Below are 27,674 nucleotides of genomic sequence, written 5' to 3' on the forward strand. Positions count from 1 at the left end.
CCAATTATAAGTTATAAGTTAAAACAAACCCTATCTCTCTCTCTCAAGATCACGCACAAGCAAAGGAAACCCCTCTCTTAAACGGATCTACGTCTGCCTCTAGGTCTTCATCATCGATCCCTTCTTCTCATCTCTTGTATTCGGGTACGTCTGAAGTGATGTTTGTAGATTAGTTAGGTGTGATTGATTGATTAAATGTGTTGCCTGATTATATGAACAACATGAAAACAGTTTTTGAGACATACTTGTCAAGCATGCACGATAGTTAATATGTATAGGTTAGGGATGTAGCATGATGACACTTTACTCAATGCGAATATATTACGGATTTACCAAATCAGTGTTTTATGATTTTCTTTATTACACATGAACTAAGGATAATAATTATGTTATATCTCCATGGCTACACCAAATATAGGAAATTGATTTATGAGGATCATGCACATGATTACTAAGCAGTAGGTTGCCATGTATTGATTGGACCAAAAACTTCACTTTCTTTCAATGTTATTGGACCAATTAATTTTCAATTGAATATTAATATAACCAAGCAAATCTTACCACTCACATGTGAATATCTTACTTTATTAAATCGTTGTTAATTTGTTTGAATCAAGTTCAGCCGATTAACATTATTAAATGGGGCTATGCACTTTAATGAATTTAGAACTGGGTCATGTATGCTAGCTAGGTTACACAAACAAGTAGAGAAAATAATAAGTTATTATTTTGGGCTTTGCTTTGGGACCTTGGGACTAAGTAAGACTAACCGGGTGGATTGGACTGGGATCGATTAAACATGGGCTCCGATCACCCACACTTTACTGATGCGTTATGAATAGTCTAATCTTGTTGATTATATATTTTAACTTAGGCATGTCATATATATTTGAACTGGGCCATTAGGTTGGCATACTGTGGGCTAGGGTATAAGTAGTCTAGAATTATCAAATCGGTTTGGGCCGGGGATTAGGGAATTATATTGGTTGCACAAAAACTTTAATGGGTTGTATTTACTGGGTTGTATGTGACTGTGTTTTGATAACTTGGATTGAAGTGGAAATTGTATTGGACTCGCTTGCTATGTGCCATTCGTGCTATGTGATATATTTGATAACCGCACGGTCAATAGTAAACGAAACTGATTAGAGTAATAACCATGATTAGGACGTGGTTGGTAGATCAACTGGAATTAGTAAATTTCATTACCGAGCAAACCGAAGGTGAGTTCATTGCTCTTTCTCAAGCATGGATCCCAGGGAAGGGATAATGGGTAACGTTCCGAGGGGGAATGCATGTGTAATGGGATGTTGGTTATCGTACTCAGTTTTCTATCATTGTAAGACCACAATATCTACCGGCACGTTGCTTGTAGGGCAACGGGGGTTATTAGTTGATAGCGCTATTAGGTTTGGCACCCTCACGACGTTCGAGGAGAACGGGCGTGAACTAATTACCTTAAAACATGACCAATGCTTTGATAGAGGCATTGGGGTTGGCAATCACATATCATATGGCCATTCGGTAATCGAGTAATAACAACATCGAAACATCAAACATCATAACAACAAACAACATATCGTCTTGTAAATTGTTTTACTCACATGATCGGTAACACAACTTGGTAAACAAACACAAACCTTGAACTCACCAGCGTAGTCTGACACACTTGTTTACATGCTTGTAGGTAATTATTGAAGGAACTTGGAAGCTTGCCGCCTGATGCTGCTGGAGTGGTTGTGGTCATAATAAACAATTATATTGATTTGGTTTTTATACATTCATACGCTTATACATTTATGCTTCTGCTCAATACTTTGGTTTTGGTTTAACTTTTCAAACGATGCATTTCTTTCAATTGGGTATTTCAATACATTATAACTTGTGTTTGATATGATTGGTGGCTCTTTGTTGGATCGTTGCATCTCCATTAGGGACATGCCCTAGGTGGAAATTTGGGGGTGTGACAGTCATGGTCGCTGAACACGCCCCGTGCCCAATCTTTGGAACTGGCAATCCTGTTTTAAGTCAGAGAGTAAGCTGAACACGGGGCCGTGCCCACTCAACACGCCCCCGTGCCCAAGATTCAGTTACTGAAAACAGACTCGTAAGATCCCAACGGTTGGTAATTTCTGACACAAACATGAGTGATAATGATATTTTTTACTTTCGGAACTCCTATGGTACGTGGTGTCAAATATGTGGTAGCCCTCATAAAGAATTAGAATGCTATTTTCTAAATTATAAGCCCCATTATATAGACCCTTTATTTTCCTGTAGCCTTAAGAGGGGCGAAAGTAAAAATAATCCTTATCTCTCCCTCGAATGCGCCCAACCAGACCTTCTAGGAGAAATGCTCCTTGATGAACTATTTCAACTAGAAGATCTAGTTCTTAATTGGTTAAAAGAACTTAAGATGGATTTCCTTAATTCATCTCAAGACGATAACCAAGAAGAATTATTGGAATCGCATTCAAATAAAAACAACTTCGTTGTTCCCGACGTTACCTTCAACTCTAGCGAAGACTTGGGCGATAATCTTCCCTGTGCCGATTGTGTCGTGAAGGACTCTCCATCGACTTCGTTCGATGCATACATAGACCTGAGCGATTCGGCATACACCTTCTTTAACGAGAGCCCGGGAAATGGTTGGACTTGTCCACCTACATTTAGCATAGGAATCACCCTCAACAACAACTTCTTGCGTTCTCGTCTAAACCAAGAGCAATTAAGGTATCTTAGGCACTTTGGGGTTGTTCCGTCTAGTAAAGAACCACCCGATACGGATAAATTCCTTAAAAATAGACAAACTTCATAAACAGCCTTTCGACACGGGGCCGTGCCCAGTCAACACGCCCCCGTGTCCACCAATAGATTCCTTTCTGACTTCAGTCAGAATATGGACAAAGTGTGGCAGGATCTTGCCTGCACACGGGGCCGTGTCCAGCCGACACGGGGCCATGTCCAGCATGCTGTCGTTTTCTATTAATGCAGCCAAGAATCCTGCACATTTGGACAGAGATTTGGGAGGAATCTTCTCACATACCATCCTAGGTATTTGCTAAAAGAAGGTTCTAACAACCATCTTGTCCTTTTCTCTTTTATCTATTACCTTCTTCTTCATCTTTCTTGCTCCAAAACCTCCATTAAAGCTTAAGATTTCAAGCTTTATTGTGATGTTTGTTGAGTTTTGTTCAAGGAATCTTGTTAAAAATAAGTTGTATAACATTGTTTTAAGTTATTTCTGCTCAAAAATGCTTCATAAGTTGGAAAAATAATTTAAAACTACAAGTTTCCTTGCTCCAAAAATCTGCAGAAAGGTGAACACGGGGCCGTGCTCATTGAGCACGGGGCTGTGTCCAATATACTGTTTCATCAAAATAAACTATTTCTTTGGTTTGTTTTAGAATGTCAAGTTAAAACAGTGGAACTTCTTCTGCACATTCCTGAAACAGTCGAAGGGAAAGAAGGTCTTCAATTGAAGCAACTCTCGTACGCTACGTAATGGCATTGCGTGAAGCTCTTGACGAGATGACTTCGGTGGAGGAGGTCCTTATAGACCGTATAAACTATCTTACGGTCCTTCAAGAGATTAACCTCTTGCACCAGAGGTTAAACATTCTTGTAACACCTCCTATGGAATCAATTCTCCCTCAAGAGGATTGGAACCTAGCATTAGGAGTCAACAACCCCACCGGATGGGATGACATCCCCGTGGAACCCTCTGTTGAAAAATTGCAAGAAGTCCTGGTGGAAGTTACACCCCCTAAAACCGATGCCAACGAGCCCGCCTTCCTTCTCCCAAGGGAGATAGAGGAATGGCTCGCCGACGTTTAAGGAACCCATAATCCGGAGGAGGAAGTTCTTCAAGCCGTTTCCAACCGAGAGAATTATCTTTTCGGAAATTTTGCTATTAGAATAAATTTTAGGCTAGAACTTCTTGGTTTAGACTTCTTATGTTCTTATTTGACCTATCTATCTAGAGTATTAACTTATTAGGAATATTATGTAATTCTCTCTATGGTTTAATGAATGATGGTTTTAGTTAAATTGGTGTTTGGATGATGTTGTAATGGATAAAGCACACTCGGGATGGTGAAGGATGACCAGGGAATTGAGAAACAGCACCTCATGCACGAAAACAGAGCTCCCCAACAAAATTTCTTCATTACAGCAAGTTCAGCACGGGCCGTGTCCGCCCAACACGGCCCCGTGCTGCACAACCTGCAGAAAATGCCCAGTTCAGGTAACTGGACACGGGGCGTGCTCACTGAACACGCCCTCGTGTCCAGCCTTCTGTTTCTTTTTACTAATTCTTGTTACTGGCACCTGAACACGGGGCCATGCCCGGTCATCACGGGGCCATGTCCAGGAGCCCAGTTACACAAAATTTTGCTTTTTAACACCCTTTTACACATTCAATCAACCTAAAAACTTATTTTTGGGACATATTGAGGACAATGTGTAATTTAAGTGTGGGGGGGGGGATGCTAAAACCTTGAATCTTACAAGTCTTAATTAACAAGCCTTACACAAAACTCTATTGGAACCGCTAATCACCCCAAATTTTTTCAAAAATTTTCATTTTCATTTTTTTACTTGTCTAGGTTTAATTTGGGGGGGGGGGGGGTAATGCACGGTACCCCTGACCGCGGAGGGGATAACCCCTCCCAGGCCGCCACCCGACAAGCCTGAGCCTGGCAGTAAATACCCTTGCCGAGCCGACCCTTTGAGGGTACTTTGTTCGCCCCAAGGTTCGAACCCGGTACCTCTTGGTAAGAGGTGGGTGTCGGTGGCCAACTGGGCTACCCCAGCTGGTTATATTCAAGTTCTAACAAGTTTATATTTTTACAAATTTACAACCGATAGCGTCGTGATAAAAAGAACCAACATAAGAAAATTATGAAACGGCATGATAAGCTTAGTTAAAATTTGATTATATATACTTGATCACATAAAAAACCCATTCCCACAAAAGTGAGTTTTGAGCCTTTATTGAGCATACAAATACATATCTTTAAACTAATTGCTCATCTTTTGTTTCTTGTGTGAATAGCCGCTTGGTTCTTACAACTCTAGAACTTGCCACGACAATGCATTCCCGGTCCTTACCAACTTAAACCCGAGTAAGTAAATGATGGAGGCATTAGGACTAACCCGTTTTCTTGTACACCATTATTTTTCATTTTTTACCACCTACCCAAAATCCCCATAGGTAACCCCTTTGAGCCTAAACCTTTTCATTTCTTCACCCAAAACAAACACCCTTTTTACCCACCTAAACCCTTTTTCATTTTAACCCTTTCTTTTAGTAACAAAGTTCGATTTTTCTTATGACTTACATTGAAAAAAAAATCTACAATGATGAAACCAAATAAACAAACAAGTTTATCAAAAATAAGAGTCTTTCAAAAACCGATGCTTTTTACGCCTTTTGCCCTTTTACTAACCACTAACCCAACCACCCACCTTTAGCCCAAGCCTAACCCTTCACCCAAAAGTCCTCTTGATATTTACAAATGTATATAGTTAAAAAGGAGGAGGATTGATTGCTTGGCAAGCTTATGGTAGGAGTGAGTTCCATGCCGCTCTCGAGTGATTCACTAAAATACATCTTCGGCCGAGTGTTGAGTGATTCCCCGTGAGGTATGTGAACTTGTATATAAACGAAATTTTAAAAAGGCATGTTATGCCCTAATAAGTAATTTATCTTATGTAATGTTTTTAATAAATCATGACGAATAGAATTGTAAATAAATAACAATAAAACTTAAGAAAGAATCTTGGAAATCCCGACACTCTATGACAAGCCCAAAAACCTTCTCTTCTACCCATTCCATTTGGGAGTGAAAAAGCCACATTATAAGGAGCTTTCCTTGAGGACAAGCAAAGATTCAAGTGTGGGGGCATTTGATGTGCACAAAATGCAACATATAAATTACATCAATTGTGGTATAAAACTAACCCTTTTTTAGTACTAATGTTGGAAAAAGTGTGTTTTTGTCTTCCTTTTGTATTTTCAGGATTAAATGAGCTCAAATAAACAAAAGAAGCAAAAAGGCAGTCAAATCTAACATAAATACAAGAAAAGGAACAAACGTGGCATGCCCGGCCTCCCGACAGCATCTTCCCAAGCAAAACAAGAAAACAGAAGACTGAACACGCCCCGTGCTCAATGAGCACGGGGGCGTGCCCAAGTGTCAGCAGAAAAAACAAAGTTGTAGAAGCTTCTATTACCCACCACCGGGCCGTGGTCAACTATAAGATTCGCAGAATCCAGGCAAATCTTGATAGTACAAATATGCTTCTGCACACGAGGTCGTGCTTAGCGGACACGGGGGCGTGGTCAACTAATGCAGACAAACTGCATTTAATGAAGAAAGAGAGGAGGATGGACACGGGGCCGTGCCCAATGGACACGGGGCCGTGCCCGAGCTTCTGTTCAGCCTATAAATAGGAGTGCTTAGAGCTCTTGCAACTCATCCCTTGGCACACCACCTCTCTCACACTTCACCCACCACCCACCACCATCACAACACCATCATCCACCACCATCATCCGTTGTCCATCATAGAGTGTGTGAGTCGTCTCGGGATCCAAGATTGATCGTACGAGTTCTTGACAATCAAAGGACATGTTTGCCTAAGTCTCTTACATCACTTTGTGAAGATAAGTGTTTAGTGTAATACTTTTTATTTTTAATCATTTGCACTTTTTAATTGGTTATGTATTAATGACTTTAATAACTAGTTTCTTATGTTGAAGGTGATTCTTCCTTATCGTTTGTCCATGGTATTTTGGCATTATTTTACTGTCTATATAAAATAAAAGATTTTCACCATTCATATCTCCACGGTCTATATGGAGGTATGTTGGCTACCTGGTCGGGGGTTAAGGGAACGGTTTGGTAAGAGTCTTGCCATTGTTCAGTGTATAGATCCTGCAAAGGACCTGGGTCAAGTTTAGTAGGACCTCCTTCAATACCCACTGGTATTGGATGGCGGGGGTCCAAGCTCTTTGATCCCCTCATAAGTTAAACTACTATTAAAACTTTAACCCGACTACTTAGGACTGTATCCCTGCTGACTCAGACTACTTAGCTGAGGGTAACGTACCTTCAAAAGAGGGGCCTACCACATTGTGCATTAATAACTTAATTAATTATCTTTCAATAATCCGACCCTTTAGGATTGTATCCTTGCTGACTCAAACTACTGGGTTGAGGGTAACGTCACCTTCAAAAGAGGGGCCTACTACAATAACTAAGATAATCTCTTAAACAAGTGCAAAAGTGCGAAAATAATCAAAGGTTACACTACACACAAGTCGGATCCAAGTGATTCATCTTGTCTATCTATTTTTACTTTTATTTTTATTTTCATCATTTTAGTTAGTTTTATTTTTCTAATTTAAAAACCATTTTTCTAACTTTTGATTTTATTAGACGTTGAGGATAAACCGGTATTAAAAGCTCTTGTGTCCTTGGACGACCTCGGTATCTTAGCAACACTATACTACGTCCGCGATGGGTGCACTTGCCCATAGGTGTGTTTAGTGTTAGTAAATATCGTGTTTTATAAATTTAAAACTTGGCTAAAAAAAGTGTAAAAAGGCTTAAAATATACACCTAAAATAAAACACACTTAACGCACATCAGTATTTATAATATTCTTGGATTATTAGGATCATGCCATGTGTTTGTGTGGCCACCAAGGAAGCATGTGATCATGCCAAGTGTGTGGACACCATTTAAAGTCTTGGAGGATACACAAAATAGCCCACAAGATCCAAAAACCACGTTAGAAACAAACAGGAAACAGCTGGGAAACAACCAAGAAAGTTCTGTGAACTGAAGGCTCTCACGGGCCGCGAGCCAGAAAGCCATATGGGTCGCGCCCCGCCAGCCAGTCCAGACAGAAGTTTTAGTTTTTGGCAAAACAGGCCCCTACATGCTCCAAACTTGTTTTTCGACGCGTTTAACCCCCTTTAACCAAATTTCAAGGCTTTACAAGTATGTTAAAACATAGGGGACTTGAAATATGCTTGGAAATATCATGGATATCAGTTCGTTCGGTCGTGCGGTCGCGTTTTTCGGTTAATTATGATGAACGTTCGAACGAACGCGAAAACGATCTAAATTACGCAACGAATGGTTTTTTTTTATTCCCATCACTAAAATATAATATTTTAATGATTTCAAGAATTTTTGGATGTGCGTATATGGTCTGAATGCAGAATATACTCGAATTTGCATCTTTCGCAGTTTTGATGCTTTTAATCCTTGTGACCAAATAAGCATATTTTCACATACCGAACCCTTCGTAACTTATTTCTAAGTTATGTAAAGGGTATTTAGGGTATGTTTATCTTATGTCACTGTTCCGGAGTGTACGTCTCTACGAGATTTGGCAAACTTTCGCAGTTTGTCGCAAATAGTCCCTGTGATCGAATAAACTTGTTTTTGCCATACCAAACCCTTCAAAACTTATTTCTAAGCTATGTAAAAGATATTTAAGGTATGTTTAGCTTATGTCATTGTTCCGGAGCGTACGTTATGTTAAACTAATTACGTTTACGTAACAGTTTACATATAACTTTCCAGAGAATGTTTAAGAGTTCGAATTTGAACAAGGATTGATATTGTGCAAATATCATGGATAATTACACAATCCAATAAATAAAACACAAGGTTTTATTTCTTACGAAATTGTTTAGGATTGGTTAGTGATAACTGTAAGCGCAGTTGTCACAGTAGGAATGCGACTTTTCATTACACTATTAAACTAAACGGTTAAACCTTTTGAATCACCTAATCTTATATTTGTGTAAGGTTGTACAACAACCTCCCATGACATCCTTACATCACTAACCACTAGCGTGTGTGTGTGTGTGTATAGGCTGGAAGTTGGCTACAAAGTCCAAAATTTACTAAAAAGCATAAAGAGTCATAAAACACCATAATGTCAACCATAGTACACAACAAAAACCCACAAATAACATAATACAGATTATTAAAACATCATATATGTGGGTTTTGTGTTATCTTTTGGATGATAAGACTCTGATTATGGAATGACAAACATTATGGTGTTTTATGTTGATTAGCATGTTGTGTTTTGTATTCCTAGTTCTACTAACCATGAGAACTTCTCCCATCCAATAGAATTTTAAAACATCACCTATAATCAATTTAATTCAAAAGGGTATTTTAGTCTTTTTCTCTCCCATCCTTTATCTTTATCTCTAAAACACATCACATCATCATTTATATGTCTGACATAATAATATCTCTCTCCTTTAATCTTTTTTATACTTTTTATTCAAAATTAAAAACATCTTAGGTTTTAAATTCAAACATCAAAAGTATTACGTAATTTAGAAAATACAAAAATTTCGAAAATGATATATATTTCGTTTTGCTATGTTTTCCCTAATTATGAAATAAGGTTCTTTATAAAATGCAAGCTATATTTGTCTTATATGTTTATTAGAAAATAAAAAATTATCGAAAATGATATCTATTTCTTTTTCCTCCATTTTCCCTAATTCTAACTTAATGTTCTTTATAAAATGCAAGCTATATTTGTCTTATATGTTTATTGAGAATTTCTATTTTATTCGTTAACGTTTGATGACTTTGGACTACAACTTTAAAAAAAAAAACATTCGACAACGTGCGTAAAAAAGGTTTTGACAACGTGCGTGAATTTTTTTTATCATCATATGTAAAAAAAAATATTTTTTTTTTCATTCGACACCGTGCACAAAATTTTTTTACATTCGACAACGTACAAGAAACAAATTTTCAAATGTATGTAAAAACTAAACATTTACGTGTGCCGTGATTACATACGTTTGAAAAATAGATTTACGTGTGATGTTTAGAGGAGCTCGAACCGACGATCAGGAGCGAAAAAAACTTTTTTACGCACGTTGTCAAAAAAAATTATTTTTTTTTTCATAGTGGTGTTCTCATACTCTGTTCGTGTAAATGTTTGTGCACGTTGTCAAACTTTTTTTACGGACGTTGTCAAAACTTCTTTTACGCACGTTGTCGAATGTTTTTTTTTTTAAAGTTGTAGTGCAAAGTCATCAGACGTTAACGAATAAAATAGAAATTCTTAATAACCATATAAGACAAATATAGCTTGCATTTTATAAAGAACATTATGTAGAAGTTAGGGGAAAATAGAGTAAAAAGAAATAGATATCATTTTCGATAGTTTTGTAGTTTCTAATAAACATATAAGACAAATATAGCTTGTATTTTATAAAGAACATTATGTCATAATTAGGGAAAATAGAGAAAAAAAGAAATAGATATCATTTTCAAAATTTTAGTATTTTATAAATTACGTAATACTTTTGGTGTTTGAATTTAAAACCTAAGATATTTTCTTCCCAATTTTAAATATAAAAATTATAAAAGACAAATATAGCTTGCATTTTATAAAGAACATTATGTCATAATTAGGAAAATTAGAGCAAAAAAATAGATACCATTTTCGATATTTTGTATTTTCTAAATTACGTAATACTTTTGATATTTGAATTTAACACATCATATATAATCAATTTAATTCAAAATGGTATTTTAGTCTTTTTCTCTCAATGTTACATCTCCTCTCTCTTATCTTTAAAACACATCACATCATCATTATCTCTCTCATTTCATCTCTTTTATTCTTTTTATATTTAAAATTGGGAAAAAAATATATTGGTTTTTAAATTCAAGAGTAAAATGCACGGATAGTCCTTGTGGTTTGGTAAAATTTCACCTTTAGTCCCCAACTTTTCAGAATTACACTCTTAGTCCCTGTGGTTTGACAAGTTGTTACTCGGATAGTCCCTAAAGCGGATGAAGGTTACTCGGATAGTCCCTGTGGTTTGACAAGTTGTTATTCGGATAGTCCCTGTGGTTTGACAAGTTGTTACTCGGATAGTCCTTGTCATTTCACACCACTTAACCAGAAAAACTAACCTCCATCCGCTTTGGGGACTATCCGAGTAACAACTTGTCAAACCACATGGACTAAGAGTGTAATTTTGAAAAGTTGGGGACTAAAGGTGAAATTTCACCAAACCACAGGGACTATCCGTGCATTTTACTCTAAATTCAAACACCAAAAGTATTACGTAATTTAGAAAATGCAAAAATATCGAAAATGATATCTTTTTCTTTTTGCTCTATTTTCCATAATTATGACATAATGTTCTTTATAAAATGCATGCTGTATTTGTTTTATATGTTTATTAGAAAATACAAAATTATCGAAAATAATATGTATTACTTTTTACTCTATTTTCCCCTAATTGCGACATATTATTCTTTATAAAATGTAAGCTATATTTGTCTTATATCTTTATTGAGAATTTCTATTTCATTAGTTAACGTTTGATGACTTTCCACTATAAATTTAAAAAAAAAAAAAAACATTCGACAACGTGCGTAACAAAAGTTTTGACAACATGCGTAAAAAAGTTTTGACAACGTGCGTAAACATTTATACGAACTGAGTATGAGAATACCACTATGTAAAACAATAAATAAAAAATGTTTTGACAAAGTGCGTAAAAAAATGATCGCCGACCCAAGGTCCTCTAAACTTCATGCGTAAATCTAATTTTCAAATGTAGGTAAAAACGGAAGGTGTAAAATAGTTTTTACGTATGTTTGAAAAATGTTTTTACGTAAGTTGTCGAATGTAAAATATTTTTTTTTTTGCGCACGGTGTCGAATGAAAAAAGAATGTTCTTTACGCCCTTAATCGTCGGTCCGAGCTCATCTAAACATCACTCGTAAATATATTTTTCAAATGTATGTAAAAACGGCACACGTAAATGTTTAGTTTTTACATACATTTAAAAAATTGTTTCTCGTACGTTGTCGAATGTAAAAAAAATTCGCGCACGGTGTGTTGAATGTAAAAAATGTTTTTTTTTTTATTACACATGATAAAAATGTTATTTACGCCCTTGATCGCCGACCCGAGCTCCTCCAAACATTTGTGGAATGTAAACGCTCTTTTTTTTTCTTTCATTTTTGTAGGTGTTGGGACTTTTACGTTCAAATGACGAGGACAACGAACAAAAAATGAAGATCAAGATCAGAGAGACTGAAGACGTTTTCTTTTGATATATGTAGTGTAATTTTTTTGTATAAAAAATCATGTGTTATAACTAATTTTTTTAATAGATAAACGTAATTAATACTGACATGAAGAGTGATCTAGTCTATGATTTTTTATTGTAAGTTTGACAAGTTGACATAAATATTACACAAGTCAAATTTTCTAAAATACGCTTCTTATACTATTTATTTCTTAATCAATAAAATCACTATAAGGCAAATCAAACTTAAATAATCATTCTCAACCACTTATACATAAGAGATCTAGAGTGGATATTGGTTTCCTATGGTTCTCGCATCTAAACAGGGCCGGCCGACCCGTGCCGTCGCCCGAGGCTCAAATTTTCAAAAGGTCCGAATGGTTTTTATAAACTTTTATGTATATGCTAAATTATATATTTAATTTATGCATCCATTTATTATGCAAAAATGTTGTTGGTAGAGTGAAAAAACCATCTCAAGATGATGTAAAGATCTCAAATTCAAGTCTTTGGCCAACTTTCTTTTGTCACCCGAGGCCTAATTTTTTTAGATTTCTCGGAGATGGCTCTAGATTTAAAGGTGCTTCCTCTCTCTCTCTCTCTCTCTCTCTCTCTCTCTCTCTCTCTCTCTCTATATATATATATATATATATATATATATATATAGTGTTGATCAATACTCTCCTAGAGTGAAATCATTTACTTATCACGTCATCATCTCAAAAACTAAACCATTGGGTGTCAGTCCAATGGCCACCAGCCCGCATTCTAATCCGGAGATGACGGGTTCAAGTTTTGCTCGTTCGCAATGTCCCTACGGTAGCGGATTTACCCTCAGATTCAGACTTGCTGGATGACGGTCTGCGAAGTGAGATCACCTCGGCGGTTGGAAAAACCATGGAATATCCCCCACCATCTCAAAAACTATTTCATCATGTTGCATGTAACACACATCAAAAGCAAGAAAAAAAGAGAAGCCATTATTGAATGCTTTTTCGAAGATGGTGAAATTATAGGAATTAATGGAATCCTTATCAGCATTACTAATAATGCTGCCCGAAATAATGTTACATAAAAATCATAATCTAAAATCATTGGTAGCTCACTAGAAGGTACTTAGGTCCTTCACGCTAACTATAAGAACATGCATAGTGGTTTTATCAATAATGCCTCCACTCTTAGGCGTTTTTTTCCATGTAGCAGTCCAGTCAACAAAGGGTCATTATTGGGCGTTTTTACAAAAGAGACGTAGTTGAATAATGCCCAATAATACCCCTCCAATCACTACACAATTATTAAATTTTTTTAAATTAAAAAGTTAAAATACTTCATTAAATAAAAAAAATACAATACTAAAAATAAAAACAAAATGGAAACCGACTAAACTTAAAAAACAAATAAACTTAAAAAAAAAAAAGATGATAATCTAAAGGCCGTATTTTTCCCGAAGTTTATGGCGGTGCATTTGCACAAGGATCAACGCGTCGCCTTGGAGGTGATCGATCGGTTTTGACAAAAACTCTATGTCCTTTTCCAATTGCCTTGCCGCTTGCATCTTGTTAAACTTTTTGTTTTCGGCGACTCGTTCTTTCATAATCTCCCAACGCTTGTGGCCGAGGTCTCGTATGTCTTGGAGATGACGGTTAATCTCCTTGAAATCTTCCTTCAACTCGAGATTATCGGAAGACGACTCCACCGGTTTTTTCCCGGTTCGCTTATCTTTTCTTCTACCGGGCGTTCGGGCCAACTCTTCAACTTCCTTTTCATCGTCCACAACAACATTTAAATCGACGGTGCGCGCATCGGAAGTTGGTGTTCCCGGGTCAACCGAGGATGACGTTTTCGACTGTTTAGCTTTACGTCTACTACTAGACGTCATGGTCGGTACGCTAGCCCACTTTGGACTTTTTGTTAGAAGCTCCCAACATCTATAGTACGTGAAAACGCCTCTTGTTTTCTCGTACTCATCCATAGCCCTCGTTAAAACATCGACGTCACCTCCTCCGCTCGGCAGGTTATCGTAGTTTCGTTGATAAACTTCTTGGAAGGCGTGACACTTGTTGTTGATATCGGTCCATTTGCTAGAAATGGAATCTTTGTCACGATGTTCACCTTTTCTCCACGTACTATAAAAAAGCTCACGAATCCTGTCTCAAAATTATGGACCGGTTTGAAAGTTTGCTACAAAAAGTAAAAAAAAAATAAGTGATACGTTAAAAAAAAATTCAACGTGTAGAAAAAAAATAAGTAAAAAAATAACACTTACCCACATCGGGGTCCTCCAAAACATTGACCCACGCCCGAACCAACGTGTATTCCTTATCCTTCATCCAAACAACGTAAGTATGCTTACGACGAGGTTGGTTCGTGTCCTTTTTTATGTGACCTTCTACCGCGTTTGGACGTCTCGCGATCGGGTTCGGGTTGTGTCTCCAGCACGGTATCCACCTCGGGTTTGGCTTGTTCTTGGGATGGTTGCGAAGCGCTCGGTTGGGCAAAGCCGTAAGTGGGTGGCATGAAAGGAGTAGAGCTGCTCAAGTAAGCCACATACGAAAACACATTCAGGTCCATGTCATGAAAGTTAAACTTTTGTTGCGGTTGGGTGGTATTTGGGTTCCCGGGTCTTGACAGAACACCAAACGGGGGTCGGAATGGATGCATGGAAAATAAGTTTATAAAAGTTGGAAGAAGTAGAGAGAAGGTTTGATAGAAAGTGGGATTTTTTATACAAAGTTGGATGAAAAGTGGGGTATTGATGAAACAGTGGTTAACCAAAGGAGGTTAATTCACTGGTCTCGTCAAGTAGGGTTAATCCCTTCTTTCCGAGGATCGCTGGCTAGATCGTCCGCTGGTTGATCTCCTGCACAAGGAAACAAGCCGTGACTCGTAACAAGGAGGATGGGGTGGGGGTGCTCCTTGTTACCACTCTTCGGCGTAAGAATCAGTAATTTGCTTGGGAAGCAAAGTGTGATAGTAGTAGTAGTGAGAGAGTTATGAAGAGATACCTCAAACCTGGTTTGGGGTTGGTATTTATAGCCGAGGAGTGAAGGAGGGTGGTTGAGTTGACAGACTGACGACGCGCCGCCCTTATGCAGGTGTGTCAGGCTTGTCGGCTGTGGAGATGAAGCCACGTCCTACTGCGGTGTCAGTGTGTTGCTTACGTATGGACTGACAAGCGACTGCCAGTGGTGCCACTTGCTCTGTGGTGTCAGTCTCAGCGGTAACTACTGTTGTTTCCGTGTTCTTACTCTGGCTAAGTTTGCGTGATGCGGTGCCAGGCCGCATCGCCACTTGTGGTGACTGTTGCTGTTGTCCAGATCCCTTGTATTGATGAAAACGTTCACAGGATGCGGTATCACTATGTGCACACCCATTTTCATACACCAGGTAAGGAGATATTCATAGGATGCGGTGCCAGGCCGCATCGCTTATGCCTATCTTTATTTTCCCATCATTTGACAGATTGGATTCGACCTCTGTGTTCGCGCATGCCCGCACGGACACAGATAAGTTCTTGCTTGTGGGGGTTTTTGATAAGGGTAATGGTCACTCGCGGTCGTGCTGACGCAAGATCTGTGACCATACCCCTTCAGGTATTTATAGATTTAAATGGGAATTTAAAAAAATTAAATTAAATTATTAAATGAATTTTACCGTTTGAAAACGGTCAATTCTCAAACATTGTGCAATTTTGGATTGTTTTAAATCACGCTGGAGAACTTTTTTTCGAAAATCACGCCCAAAAACACCCAAGGGGGTGGGGCCATAGCGTGTTGGGGTGTATTTGACTGCTTTTTTTTTTGAAAAAATACCACCCACTACGAACGGTCTAGTAGGATGAAAATATCTTTGAAGTCGACCCCAACGTACAACTAAAGGCATGCATGATGAAGTCCATAGATTGATCATGAACTATAAGCCATCAAGATCTATCCACAAGCAGGGCCGCAACATAGAGAGATGTGGGGGGGGGGGGGGGGGGCAACTCCCGGACTTTTTACTCAATAGTATCCGGTATGTAGTTTTCGGATAAAATTTTTTAGGTATATACGTTTTCGACCCCCGGTTTTATAATTTTTTTAGGTATATACGTTTTCGACTACTCATAAGAAATCTCAATCTTCGCCATTATCTCGCCAGTGCTTCCAAGATTGTTTTTATAATGTTTCGTACCCACTGAGAATACTCTTTTCTATGATTTTGTTTAGTTGAAAATATGTATATTATCCCATATTACAAGTAATAATATTCTTTTAAAAAATATATTATAGCGAGATTTATTTCTTTCAACTTCCAAGAATTTGATTAGCAATTGGCAAAATAACATGTACCTATTGTGTTGGAAAGCTATAATATTAATGATAAAAGATATCGTGTCTAATTCGGTTTAGCTTCATTGTGATATGTTTGATACTTCAAATGCTTCTGCTTCTGATTGTTAACATAACAATAAGAAGTGACGGATGCAAAAAATTTTTTCCAATGGGTTCACTTTTTTAAATGCTCCTATGTCATAGGACCGAACATAAACCACAATTTCAAGTCGGTTTGACAGTTCGGGTCGGCCTTTTTTTTGTTTTGGAACACGGAGCGATGCGAAGGAATAAACGATGGAAGAGGTTAGAGGTGGGTTGTTTTTACTTTAACCCTAACTAGTAGGGCGCTCCGCGGCGAGGAAAAGACCGATTTTTAACAAAATAAAAAAAAATGGAAAGAAATAAGCATGTCTCAGTGGAAAGAAAAGGTAAAACCTAACACGCACGTTGTGTAATGTTAAACCGTTGAAAAACTATTATTTCTAAAATTTTGTCACCATGCAACCTGGAACCCAAGACCAAACACCTAAAACACAACACACCTACCATTGGAGTGCTAGTGCTTGCTAGATTATTATATGGATCTGCTAAGTGCAGACATAGGATTATTATTAGATATGGATTTTGAATTTTAAAAACAGTTCTAATTAAAAGGTTAAAGGAGAAATTGCACAGGATGGAAATCGAACTTCAATTTAGTTTAACGATTAGAAAAAGAGCACAGAACCAATTTAACACTTCAAATTTTGTGTTAAGGGTTCCGTTTATAATTTATTTATCAGTTTACATTATATTTTCTATATAGGTTTTTACTAATAATTCGAAATCGGCTGGGTTCCCTGCAACCCGGTCTCTTCAAGGTAGATCCGCCCCTGAATCCCTGATAATAAGACAGAGACATGTAATGGAATAATAGTTTACGGATATAGATAATACATATACCTTTTTTAATATGGTATCTTGAAAACTTTTGACTACAAAATTGTGATGGTTTTCTTGTTTCTTTTATTTGGTTATCCACCACATGCAAGACATCGATCAACCGCTTAACGTTCATTGCAAAAGATGAAAGACAAAGTGTCACTTCGTTTTTTATATCGTGCGACCAATTGGTTGGTACCATATTTTAAGTAAAACGAAGCAGAAAATATTTCTTTTTTTTTATCTTGAATAAAGAACTTGTAAGTTGGATATATATTTCATGACGAGAATTTAAACACTTTGTTCGTAGAAAACATTTCTTTTACAAAACGTAATCTTTTAACATCATTCTTTATCTTCTCATAGTTTTACAAAATTTCAAGCCATAAGGTCTTTCCTATGCCTTGGGAGTTGTAATCCTCTCAGAACTTGACTTTGTTAGCCCTCATTTTTAATTACCCGAAAATTTTTGAAAATAACACATCAATCGTTGGTCAATAACGTTTAGAGACAAACATTTTCAGCATGAATAGTGTCGACGAGTCCCTTTGGATTGGGGCTTCTCGTCTTAGGCTTCTTTTGTTGGGTTTCTAAACAGGCCCAGAATTTGTTATTACTTCTCATAAAAGGGAACAAGAGAAAGAGCGGGAAAGAACGGGTCTTGTCCTCTGCAGAGACATTAGTTGCCTACAACCAGAAAGATACAATCACCGGAATCAGTACGATGAGGTGCAACCTTCATTTAGTGCTCAAGAAATCACGCCAGTAGGGACTTGGCACGTGTCTAAGACTTCCAAAGGTATCAGGATACCGTTAGATGGCATCGGGGTCTTCATCGGAGTGATAAGCCATCCCTGCTATATAAGACAAGCTCAAGATCATCCAATGTAAGCATTCAATTCCAGTTACAATCAATACACACTGGCACCACATTAACTCTGGACATTCTCCGGATCACATTTAAGACTCTCAGCCTAGAATTCACACCAAGGATATTCCGACGACTGTAACTCGTCGGAATAAAGTCCATTTTCTCCGGCAAGTTTTTTTATTCTCACGCCGTAGCTTGGTCATGGATCCCCCCGGGGGGGGGGGTGTCCTCCGTGACGAGGCTAACGGTTTTTTGTTTTGTAGGTTGACAAGAGAGATCCATCATAGCGTTGACGAGCCTCGTTGACCTCATTCTGGAGTTCAGGAACTCGACATTGGCGCCATCCATAGGACCTCTGTCCACAGAGTAATCCCACTAAGAAGTCGACTTGGAGATGAGGTAACAGCTAACACGAAAATTTTGGAGTTTTGGTTCAAAAAGGAATAAAAAAGGGCTGACAAATAAGGTAATGTTAAAAAATTAGCGTGGAATGAGAATCATACCCTGTATATTATTTAACGCCATGAACACGTGTCGTCCTGAGATCTGTTCTTACCGTTTTCAAACTTTTTACCGTTTTCTTTGAATCCCGTTACTATATATACACACACACGCATTAATTCTTAATTTTTTTGGACACTATCTGATCGGTCCAGCAAACTAATAGGACGGGGGGTTCAATCACCAATCTGAAAAGAATACACTACAGTAAACTACAATTTAACAACTTTTGGGATAAGATATCTTACAGTTCTTTAAGATAGTGGTAACATATAACCAATATGCAATACAATTTCTAGGAAAGCACAGAGTAGTCAAGTCTCATTTAGCAATCTTAGCCTATTTTTTTCAAGTTGTGGCAACATATAACCACTGTAAGATAGTGGCAACATATAACCAGTTTATCACTAGATGATAAACATTGCTTAAAACTGTAAATCCTTTATGTAATGCCTAATTTTTCAAGTTGTCTCCATGGAGAAGGGTGGCTGTAACCCATCACGAAGGCACTTCTCGTTAATAAGTTTCTTGGCAAATCTACACAAAGAAAAATATTCGAGTTACCGTAATGTACCAACTAGAAATATACGTATAATTAAAGTTCATCAAATACTGGTTTATTCAAATACATACTCTATGAGCATTTGTCCATTAGTTTCATCCTTGTAGGGGACAAAATCGCCAGTTTCCAAGTTGACTGTTGAAACTTGCTTTTCTAGTAACTGTTTACCAACATCACTCAAGTAATCCAGATTTTCCTTCGTAGATATGTCCAGTGAAGACAATGTTCTTTCTAAGGCATTCTCCTATGTTTCAATCCAGAACCACAAATAATTAATGTGATAACTATGAGTAATCAAAAGAGTAAATTGCCATTTTAGTCCCCGAGTTTTTGTCCAAATTGTCATTTTAGTCCAAATAGTTTTTTTTCTCCTCTGGGTCCCTGACTTTTCCTTTTTCTTGCCATTTTGATCACATTGCCTAACTTAGTCTAAAAACCAGGTTATAATCAAGGCTATTTTTGGCATTAAATTATTATGAGGTTTATAAGTTATGTTTTAAACTACCCTTGGTTATCACTACACAACAGTTATGCCAAAAATACCCCTGGTTATAACCAGATTTTTAGACTGAGTTAGACAATGTGATCAAAATGGCAAGAAAATGGAAAAGTCAGGGACCTAGAGGAGAAAAAAACTATTTGGACTAAAATGGAAATTTGGACCAAACCTCAGGGACTAAAAAGGCAATTTACTCTAATCAAAACCATGCATTTATTATTAGAAGGTAATAAAAATTGTATATTATATAAGATTATATGATTTTTTTATCACAAATTAATTATTTTATCTACTTCCTTTCTACTCTATGTTTCTCCTAACAAGTTTTGTACACATGACTATTTCATATAATCATATGATATATGATTATATGATATACAACCTGGATGTGTAGCGACTCTACAAACCTGGATGCGTAGGTAATTCGATTGGATATCAAGGCCTTTGAAGACAACAGAAAGATGGAAATCAACCATGTCGGTACTAGCTTGAGTGAAAATATCAACTAAGGGAGTAGAGCCACAGGCATTGAACCACCATCCAAATACGCCCCACTTTGAAGCCTTGTTTGCTGAATATTTTGTTTTACGTTTGCATTCACCGGTTCCTATAGATATGACCAAATATCTATGATAGTCGAGGGATTGTGGTTCGGCAAAGGTAGGATTTTTGTGAATAAGTTGTTTGGCAATTTCTGCCATTGCGACCAGAGTCTGTTAAATGATAAGAGAATGAAAATACCATCTTCAGTACTCTTATGAAGAGAATTTGATAAAAGAAAGTTGATAAAAATATATTTACATATTTATGAAATTAAAAATATCTAATAAATTTTTGAAAATAAACAATTATAATATCCCACTTGTAGAGTAGGATACATGAAAGATGAGATGAAAGCAAAACTTAACAAACCTCCTTCTTACTTACATCTAGCCCAAGGGACATAGAACCCAACTCAACAAACTTTCTTCTTATTTTTTTAATATAAAAAGTAAAAAAATATTCAATGATTTCTGTAAAGTAAATATATAATAATGAGGAATCACTAACATTCAATAAAAGTTTAAGCTTTTTTTTTCTTTTTTTTACGATAGATGATTTGACGCTTTTTTTTGTTGGTCTGTTTTTTAGTGGTGGAATTTATATGTAAAGCAAAATGGACTACTATTTTCGAAATACAACATCTATATGTATTGTTACCGGATTATTTGCTGCCACGCCACCATCGATGAGGTGAAATTTACGCTGCTTTTCCCCGTCGGCGGTTTTGAAGTAATGCGGTGGAAGATAAGTTGGCGCTGCTGATGTTGCGATGCATATATCTGATAGTAGGGCATTCATATATGGTTTTTCCTTTACCTACCAAAATTAGAAAATATCATATGGGTGGACTTGTAAATGTTTACATATATAGGTGTGTGCACACACATTATATACAGGTGAATTATATAATGAAAATCCCGCTCTAGCTAAAGAAAGTCAAGAAACTCATATGTGTGGACAAAAACATGCCGCTGTGACACTTTTTGACAGTTACATTTTTCTGAATCTGTTTACATTTTTTTGTGTGAGGAGAGAGAATGTGTAACATTTTTTCAGTGTTACATTTTTATGAATTTCACGTATTACCCATTTTATGAGTTTTGATAGCAGTTTTTTCAAATTTTTTGAAACTCCACTATTACAATTGTCAGTATTTTCAGAACTTACAGACACACACACTTTTGTGTCAGTCCATAACAAAATGCTGGAAAACACTTTTTGTTAGAATGTTAAAATTCTGGAAAACACTTTCTGTTAGAATGTTAAAATTCTAGAAAAACACTTTTTTATACTTGATTAAATGAATGGACAGTGAAGATGGGGTTTCCTTGGTTTTCTTAAATCACCTAGGTTTTCATTTTATCTTCCCCTGTACATAATTTTTGATGTTCTATTTCTATATATATAATACAAGAGAACCATTTTAGGATCAGAAAAAACCAATGTGAGAACCTCAAAGCTGGAAAAGATTGTTGGCTGGAGATTCTTGATGTCGAAGGTAGGAATGACAACATTAGTTAAAGTATGTTCTAATCTGGTGTCTTTTAGCTTCTTCTTTATGCATCTGCGGAGGTACTTCCCATCATACAATGGCCCACATATGTTCTTTACTATCTTTGTTACCATCCTGAATTTTTCAAGAAATTATATACCATGTCAATATTTCTCATCTTACAGATCATGGGCGGCCGCCTTAGACCCTCATAATTACGGTTCTTATCACTTTAGGCTCCAAAATAAGTCGGGTCGTCGATAAGAATAACATAAAATTTTGGGTTCCATGTATCGTTGAAATTCAACACGATCTATTTACTATAGTCGACTTTATTCTTCTATTACAAAATTGTAATTTGGAACCGTCAAAATTCATCGTCAATGACTTGCGACAGATGTGGCCATGGTAAAATAGCAACGAATTTAAATTTCATTGCAACTCCAGGACCAACGAGTTATCGCAAAATAAGAGATTACTGCGACAGAATATACAAGGTTGCTAATACCCGTTGCAAAAGAGTTCCGTCGGAAAACTATTTGCGACGACTTTTGCTAGTCATCACAATAGCCAATTCTTGTCTAAATTCCATATCCACCCTTTAAATCAAGTTTTAATAGTAACTTCGGTAAAGATTTAAATAGTTTTAAATGTGTGTGTGTATGTATATTACCAATCTTGATGAAAGATCTTGTGGCTCTTTCGATGGTAGAAGTCTTTGATTTCTTTAGCCGAAAACAAAGGTCGCTTGTTTTCATCTGGAGCCGTTAACATGGCAGTTATGAGACCACCGGTGCTTGTCCCAGCAATTACATCAAAATAGTCTGCTATTCTTGCACCCTCATCATTTGCTAGTTCCTGAAAAATAAATCATAAATAAATATTGTGATGCTCAACGCTATAAGTTTTAATGGTTGCTTAATCAAATCTTAAACAGTTAGTAATGTTTTCAAACATTGTAAACCAAAAGCAATCTTAGAAAAATCAGAATGAAGCCAAACTTTGGTTTCGCTATGGTTTCATGGTCTAAAATTTTTACAATATAAAGCGAATGAGTTTCACCAAGCCAAACTACTTGTGAGCTTCTCAAGACCGACTTGCTAAAAGCTCGAACAGAGCCGAGCTTAAATGAGATTAAGCCTCTTATTAAATAAAAAAGGATGAACCTGGGTTTCACTTATCGAGCTTGAGGTGGCTCACGAGCCTAAGGACTAAGGAGCGTTTTATTTTTATAATTTTTTATTTCATATGTTAATTATATATATTTGTATAATAATTATCACATGTTAAGTTACAATAAAAATAACTAAATAATATATATTATGCTATATATAAAAAATGAATTAAGATACACAAAAGAATAATAAAAGATGTATATAATTTAAATAAATAATTAACGAGTCATACTCGAGTTTAAAAAACTATCCACAAAGCTCGAGCTCTAATGTAAACGAGCTCGGTTCAGCTCGTTTACTCCCCTAGCCTTTCACCACTGACAAATTGTAAATCATAAACTTTAAAACGAAATATAAAGTGACAGAAGATTGTTATACCTTAAGCTGAGTTTCAAGAAAGTCGAGAATAGTAGCTGGGATGAGACCTCTAATTCCTCCACCATCGATGCTAAGAACCGTTATCAGTTTCCCAGAAGCTGGGATTGACTTTGTTCTCTCCATATGATTTTGCAACTGGTGAGTCTACTTGCTGGCCTCACTATTTGTAGGCTCATGGCCTAGTTTTCTGACCTTTTGTCGCTTTCTAAAAGAAGCTTTATTTACTTTGGTTGGTAAGGAAATTATGTTTTCACATACAACAACTATATATATGATGAAATAAGAAAATGGCACATATTTGTGTTAGTTTTTGTCAAATTTTATTATGTAAAAGTGTCTTATTGTACAGTTTGACAAATACCCCAGACATAAAAATACTATAAGTCGGGTTACTAGCAGGGTCACGAGGCCTATAAACGGTGGACGGAAAATTCTCGATGAGCCGCATCATGTCACAAACGTTGTCGATTATATGTAGACTTATTGGAGATTTGGTCCAGTTGTCGGTCCCAAATTCCAACATAAGGCTTCGTGAAGAGGTGTAAGCCGGATTTATTCTAAGATACCTACAATAATCTATTTGACTCTGCTAAACAGAATATTTTAGTATTTATTAATATTTCGTGAAATATGATTTTTTTAACGATGATCAAGAACACGTTGTCGTTAACCTCATGAAATCTCGTTAATACCATGTTAACTAACAATATCAAATTATAACCTATCCTAATAAATAGCTTTTAAAATACCATGATAAAAATAAGTAGAAGCAAAATTCAAATGTAACACCTGTCCTAGAAATTAAGTAATCATTTACTTATCACTACGAAGATTATTTCATGAATCTCGTTGCATATAACCCACATCAAAATCAAGAAAAAAGAGAAGCCATTATTGGATGCTTTTTTGAAGATGAGGAAATTAAAAAGAATTGATGTAGCCGGCATAAAGTATGGAAATCCATGTCAAATAATAATACTTTATTTAACGGAAACAAAATCTTTAAATGGGCTACTAACTCGCTCAGTTCAAGAATCAAACTAGCGATCCCCACTTAGTCTCCTATCATTGTCAAGTGCTGCAAAAACTAACGAGGAGAACAAGAATCAAACCTGTGTCATCTAGAACATTAAATCTTTTCTCTTACCACTCTACACCACTCCCAAAATATGGTTGGATGGAATCATTATCTAAAATCATTGATAGCTCGCTACTAGGTTCTTATGTGCTTCACGCTATCTATATTAATTAAGATGAAAATATCACTGAAGTCGGCCCCAACGTACCACTAAAGGCATGCATGATGAAGTTGACAGACCCACAAGAGGTTTCCATAACGTTTTCTTTATAGCACCCACAAGAGGTTTGAAATTGACAGACCCATGTGGTATTATCTATACACAACCAAGGATATATGGTGTTTTTCTTCCAAAACATGAGATAATATGATCCGGTTAAAATACGCAATTTATCATGAAAAACAAGGGAAAGCCCGCTGCAATGCACAATCTTACTTAACTCAAGTATGATTTATTTTCTAATTGTACAACTGGTCTCTTTACTAATATAACACGGGTACGTAACAAGACAAAGCCGGACACTATTAATATAAGGCTGCCCGGTGTGGGCTTCGGCCTTGGATAGTCGAGGATCAGCGCCGCCGGCTAGACCATTTCGCCCCCCCCCCCCCCTCCCAATGTCGTCCTGCGCGTCTACCTTTGGACGATTGAGCCGACCCACAAAAAGACAAAACATACTCACACACCTATACATACAATATATACATATATATTTTAGGCTCACCCTCCATTTCCTTACCTCTATCCTTTTTGTCTCATCCTCACACCCGATCTACGTGGCGCTTACGTGGAGAATCATCCTCCAAGGATGGGTCATCACCATACCACATAGCCTAACTTAATTATTTTTTATTAGGAACGGAGTTCTATTAGTTCTTTTAATAAAATATTTTTGTTTCCTGAGAAAACAAGTTATGTTATCTGAAAATATTGCATATCAATATAATTATAACAAGTTTTGATATTATACTTCAAAAGAAATAGTTTAATTTATAGTGAATAGTGAGATTTTTTTTTTCTTTTAACTTTGAAGGGATTTGATTAGCACTTGGCAAAATAACATATACATTATCAAGATTTTTTTATCACCGGTGTTTCAAAGTTATAAGCTAATGATAAAAGATCTTATTTCTCATTTGATTTAGCTTCGGCGTGATCCCTTTGATACTTCCAATACTCTTATTTGTTAACATCATAGTAGGATAGAGACGCGCAATGGATAAATAGTTTACTGATATTGATACTACATGTATCTTTTTAATATGGTATGTAGAAAACTTTTGACTAAAAAAGGTGATGGTTTTCTTTCTTCTCTTTAGTTATCCACCGATGCAAGGCATGGCTCAACCCATTTATCAATTGTTGACTCAAATTTTGTGAAAATATCAATTTTCATAAATATAGGAAATCTATTTTTTTCTAATTTTGGACTAGAAATAAATATAAGAAACGAAGGGGATTTCATATATTTATTTGTGGGTTTGTGTTCTATGTTGGAAGAGCTTCGTAATGATCTAAACCACGTCTAAAACGGAGCTAAGATGAATGAGATATCGATTCTCAAAGTTTGGTGTTTGAAACATTGAATGCTGAAATAATGGGAAAGTGGCACATTGTCCCACATAGGAGGAGAGATGAAACTTAAAGAGATATTTGAGTGGGAACACTTTCCCTTATTGTTTCATGGAAGCACACACTACTGTACTCGCGAAGCGTGCAGAGCACCCCGGCTTGTGCGTGTGGCATAGGTCATGGGCGCAATGTGGCGCTTTGATGGCGCACTTTACACTTTGTATTTTTTTTACCGCGCAGCTCACCAAAGTGAGCCAATACAACGCGACTGTGTGGCGTGATCGTATAGGTTCACTGGTGACGTGGCGTGTGTGTGCATGGGTGGTGTAGCCTTGGATGACCGCGCACGAAAGTGAGTCAATATGGCGCACGCGCATTGGAGTGTCATACATGCGCACGCACATGAAAGTGACCCAAAATAGCGCACGCGCACCAGACTTTCTGTCCAGCGCGTGCGGCAGAAGCTTTCAGACTTTAATGACAGAGCAGTTTCACTTCAGCATTTGAAACAGACAAGTAAACGGTTTTAACTAAGAATTGAATGATGAATTAAAGTGCATTGAAGACGTTTAATGCAATTTAATTCTCTCATTTAATTAGGTTTTTTCTGTTTCATCTCATATGCTGTATAAATACAGCATCACATCTACTGCAGAATGACACCAGCAACATCAACAACTTATGCAAACTTCCCTCTGCAGATTTCTGATCGTTTTCTTACTTTTTTTTCAAGGTATTCTTCGGGTCCTCGAGCCAGCTCCGGCAATACTACTGCTCCTGCTATTGTATCCTGGGAAACAAAACGAGTTCTCTTGGGAGACTGGGAATTTGTTTTAAAGGCCCTGTGTTAGACATAACCCTCATCCACTTTTCATTTCTGTTTCATCTTTTGTTCCTGTATTTTGTTTATTTCAGTTATAATAGTTCTGTAATCTCCTGCTGTCTTTAATTTATGTATTGTAATCGTTTAATAAATTTTTTATTTTATTTATACACGAACGGTTCCTACAATCTTAAAACAAATTTTAAAACACCGTTTGTGTATTCAAAACCGTTCTGTTTGTGATTCAAACCAATTTTATTTCACCCAGTTTGTGTTTTAAAACATATTTTATTTTTGTTTTCATCTTCAAATGAGCGACTTTGGTTGAAAACAGTTGTTGATTACTTTCATATTATGTGCTAAAACTCATAAAGCTTTTTTGTTTTGGTCTTCAAAGTTGGACTTAGAAGCCGAACAGTAAGTTTGTTTAATACTGACTAAAAACGCCTTGGTTGTTCGCACTAGACTTAACCCACGGGTTGTCTCTGATTGTTAAATCAGCGTACAAAACCTTGAAGGTGTACCCCACTTGACATTTGTAACACTCGTTCTTAAAATATAAGTTTTACCAACTTAGTAGAACTATTCTTTATAACGTTAAGACAAAATATTTACATTGACATTTAGCTTAATAATTACTAGTTTAACAAACGTTTCAAAACAAAATTAGGATACCATAGTATTCCTTCGATTACATAAGTTTCTACTAACTACAAGTAATATCAAAAGTTGCGGGACAAGATCTTGATTGTGTTCGGTTCGGTAGCATTGGCTTGATCATCATCCACTTGCTAGCATCATCCTAAAAGCTGAAAATATTAATAAATATTA

At 36.6% G+C, this 27,674-nt stretch overlaps 1 protein-coding gene across 1 annotated transcript; it reads right to left on the bottom strand.

Annotated features, from left to right (window-relative positions):
* Positions 1 to 18,928: 18,928 nt before the first annotated feature.
* On the bottom strand, positions 18,929 to 24,522 carry LOC110877623 (patatin-like protein 2). The gene is made up of 7 exons (XM_022125780.2): positions 23,370 to 24,522; positions 22,490 to 22,674; positions 21,777 to 21,951; positions 20,982 to 21,140; positions 20,189 to 20,494; positions 19,354 to 19,526; positions 18,929 to 19,257 (listed from the first exon to the last, which is right to left on the bottom strand). The coding sequence occupies exons 1-7, from the start codon at positions 23,490 to 23,492 to the stop codon at positions 19,182 to 19,184; spliced, it is 1,197 nt and encodes a 398-aa protein (XP_021981472.1). The 5' UTR covers positions 23,493 to 24,522; the 3' UTR covers positions 18,929 to 19,181.
* Between the last annotated feature and the right edge of the window lie 3,152 nt (positions 24,523 to 27,674).

The sequence above is a fragment of the Helianthus annuus genome, chromosome 9 (genome assembly GCF_002127325.2).
Source record: "Helianthus annuus cultivar XRQ/B chromosome 9, HanXRQr2.0-SUNRISE, whole genome shotgun sequence".
Classification (NCBI taxonomy): domain Eukaryota; kingdom Viridiplantae; phylum Streptophyta; class Magnoliopsida; order Asterales; family Asteraceae; genus Helianthus; species Helianthus annuus.